The 2,974-nt window shown below is 38.5% G+C and overlaps 1 protein-coding gene across 1 annotated transcript in view; it reads right to left on the bottom strand.

The window, feature by feature from the left end:
• Positions 1–2,974, bottom strand: part of LOC106512275 (sodium-dependent phosphate transport protein 2B) — a 10,880-nt gene that overhangs the window by 5,051 nt on the left and 2,855 nt on the right. Inside the window, exons 6-9 of the mRNA XM_014000938.1 lie at positions 2,372–2,483; positions 2,095–2,290; positions 1,919–2,014; positions 1,074–1,185 (exon numbers count right to left, since the gene is read on the bottom strand). Of these exons, the coding sequence (XP_013856392.1) occupies positions 1,074–1,185; positions 1,919–2,014; positions 2,095–2,290; positions 2,372–2,483 (516 nt within the window). The remainder of the gene's footprint in view (positions 1–1,073; positions 1,186–1,918; positions 2,015–2,094; positions 2,291–2,371; positions 2,484–2,974) is intronic.

Raw genomic sequence — 2,974 nt, 5'->3', positions numbered from 1 at the left:
CACAGGCTCCATAGGAAATGAATGGAGAGCGAGMGACGTCGCCTCCCGTGTGTCGAGCCCTTAAACCGCTTTGAGTTAGAGCTAGGCAGTATACCTTTTCGTACCCATAACTGGTTTAAAATATATTTTTAAATACATAAATAGCCTAAACATATTACATCGTGCCTGCCAGTGAACTGTTTCAAGGGGGACACTTTTGCTTGTAACACCGCTATGTGCATTAGCAAGCTAATGTTATTGTTGGAGCAGCTTCTCAATWACTGGCCACGTGTGGCGATTCTGCTGCTTATATTGACTGATGTTGAAAAAAAAAACTCCCGCTTTCTCCATTGCTGAATGTAGTGAATACCTCTTCAGGGACGTGCATGGATAGATTTCATGTGCAAAAAAACCCAGAGGAAGTGATTTTGTACTTGGGTTTAGTTGACTGGTGCACAGAAACTGAGTCATCCTGTCAAGCTTTATTAAATAACACAAAATGATAAGACCCAATAATGATCCTTCATCAGCTCTCCTCCTTCACAACGGTACCAAAACGCGTGACTAATATCTATGACCAGACAAAGAAGAAAAGACATGTAGAGGAGGGAAACAGCAACACAGACAGAGGTACAGTAAAAGAAAAAAAAATGTGCTAGGTCTTACATTTTATACAGAACAGTACAAAAATTAGTTTTGGGGGACAAAATGTTTACAGTAACTGTAAAATATGCTTTCTTAGTTTATCAAATTACAAAAGGAGAGTATTTCTATTTACCAAAAGCACTGAATCTTTTCTTTTAATTAGAGGCAGATTTTCTTGAGGAAGTGATCCATCTCATAGTCTTGAGGCAGTCAGGTGCTTCAACAAGGCAGCATGAAAAGATCTGTTGAGGGTAATAACTGAACCACAGCAGTGTCTCAAAGACTGGCATTGTCCTGATATCAGAGGACCCATGGCTCTCTCATGTTTCACGGAGCTTCAGGTAATCCTAACTCCTCTCTTCAGGTAATCCCAACTGCTATCTGAACCCCCCCCCCCCCACACACACACACACACACATAGAAATTCTTAAGCATTAAGGAACACTTACATTTTTCTAGGTATTCAGTCCAAGTCGAGTTCATCTCGGTCCAGGTCTGGTTTCCCTCCACCCAACACACAGCACCAGCGGGGCAACTTTCCACTGTGGCGTTCCAAAAAGTCTGACAGAAACAAGTCAAGGATTACTGCAGCTGAAGATTATCATCTTTCTACAACTTCAACACGTGATTTTTCTATTTTTTTTTTACCTTCACCTATTTTTGAGATATTTTGCTAACAGACTAACTGGGTTGAGTCCAGCAATTACTGCTACGGATTTAAATAAATATGTGTATGTTGTGAATGACTCTCAGCTACAGCCACAACTAACTAACTAACTAACTAACTAACTAACTAACTAACTAACTAACTAACTAACTAACTAACTAACTAACTAACTAACTAACTAACTAACTAACTTTTATAAAGTCAGTCGGCTGTAGTGGCCATCTTAAATCAGGTTGACTCCAGGTATATTTAGCGAATATTTCCTGAAAGTTTATTTAAAATCWGGCCAGTGGTTCATGAGATATTTTGCTAACAGACGGACAGTGATGAATCCTGTTAATGGTAATGTTTTAAACAAAAATTCGTTAGTGGTGAGAATATGTGCTGGTAATCAGTCTCATCTACTGCCACAACAAGTTTTTTGTCAGCCTCCGTAAAAGTCCTTGAGACGTAGCCATTTTAGTGTTTTTGAAGGTCAAAATTATACATTCAATGATTATTTTCAGTTRGGAGTTTCATTAGACCTGTGCAGGAGTTCATGGGATATTTATTTTTGTAAGAGTCACTTGCCAATTTAATTATTTTATAATAAAAATGTTATAATAAAAAAGCAGAAGGTTTTCTCACCGTGTTTGTCTCTTTTTTGCACCACTTCTTGATCAGACTCTTGTTTCGTGCAGTGGGGTCACCTGTTGCAATGCCTGTGATAACAGACTTGTCCAGCTAAGAGAAAAGACTTTGATTAGAAGAATGGATTATTTTTATTCTGAATTATACATCAGTTTTTATACAGTTTGAGTTACCTGGATGATAGAGTCGGTGAGGGGGTCTGTGATGACATTCAGCAGATCGGGGGCGTCCTCTCCAGTCTGGATGTTAAAAGATTCGACCAGGAGGAGGGTGAGTTTGTACAGGACACCTGAGGCCGCCTCCACGGGCAGAAGAATCAGAACCGACAGCCAGTTGAAGAAATCATGAACCGTAGCACCAGCGAACGCTCTAAAAGTAACAGTACACATGTAAACGTTGGGAATATTCTCCCTTTAGGTCTTTTTTTTATCAACAGTCACTCTAGTTTACCTGCGGAACTCGTTCCTGTCTCCTGCCTGCATCACTGCCACGATGGTGTTGGTGACAGATGTTCCAATGTTGGCTCCCATGATGATTGGTACAGCAGATTTGACATCCAGCACTGAAGAACATAAACATTATTAAACACAAGGCCATTAAATAAATAGTTACATCATTTTTTGAAGTAATATTTTATCAGTGGTTACTTATCAGCCATGACACCAGCCACAGAGCAGAGGATACAGTATGGGGAAAAGGGCAAAAGATTTTTGTCTAGGCTAGGCTAACAGCTAACCAAACGAGGGTCTGTTTTTATCATTTTGCAAAACACTCTCTCAAAAGAAACAAAACAAAAATTATTAGATTTAAATGAATGAAAATACGACTTAATATTATTGACAAGTTGTGCTGAGAGAGAAAAACAAGCTTCTGAAGAAAGGCTAGTACCTTCCCTAGTATCTGAAGATATTTAGGTCCAATGAACAATAAACTGATATTTTTTGTTCATTTTTTTCAAAATATTAAGATGGAATTGATTGTATTATCTCAGTGAGATACGCGAGAAAAATTTAAGTGAGTTGACATGCTTTTGATGCTTTTAATATATATATA

This window comes from Austrofundulus limnaeus, unplaced genomic scaffold, assembly GCF_001266775.1.
Source record: "Austrofundulus limnaeus strain Quisiro unplaced genomic scaffold, Austrofundulus_limnaeus-1.0 Scaffold8, whole genome shotgun sequence".
In the NCBI taxonomy this organism is placed as follows: domain Eukaryota; kingdom Metazoa; phylum Chordata; class Actinopteri; order Cyprinodontiformes; family Rivulidae; genus Austrofundulus; species Austrofundulus limnaeus.
The sequence above is the reverse complement of the archived record's forward strand: the minus strand, read 5'-3'. Positions and strand labels throughout refer to the sequence as shown.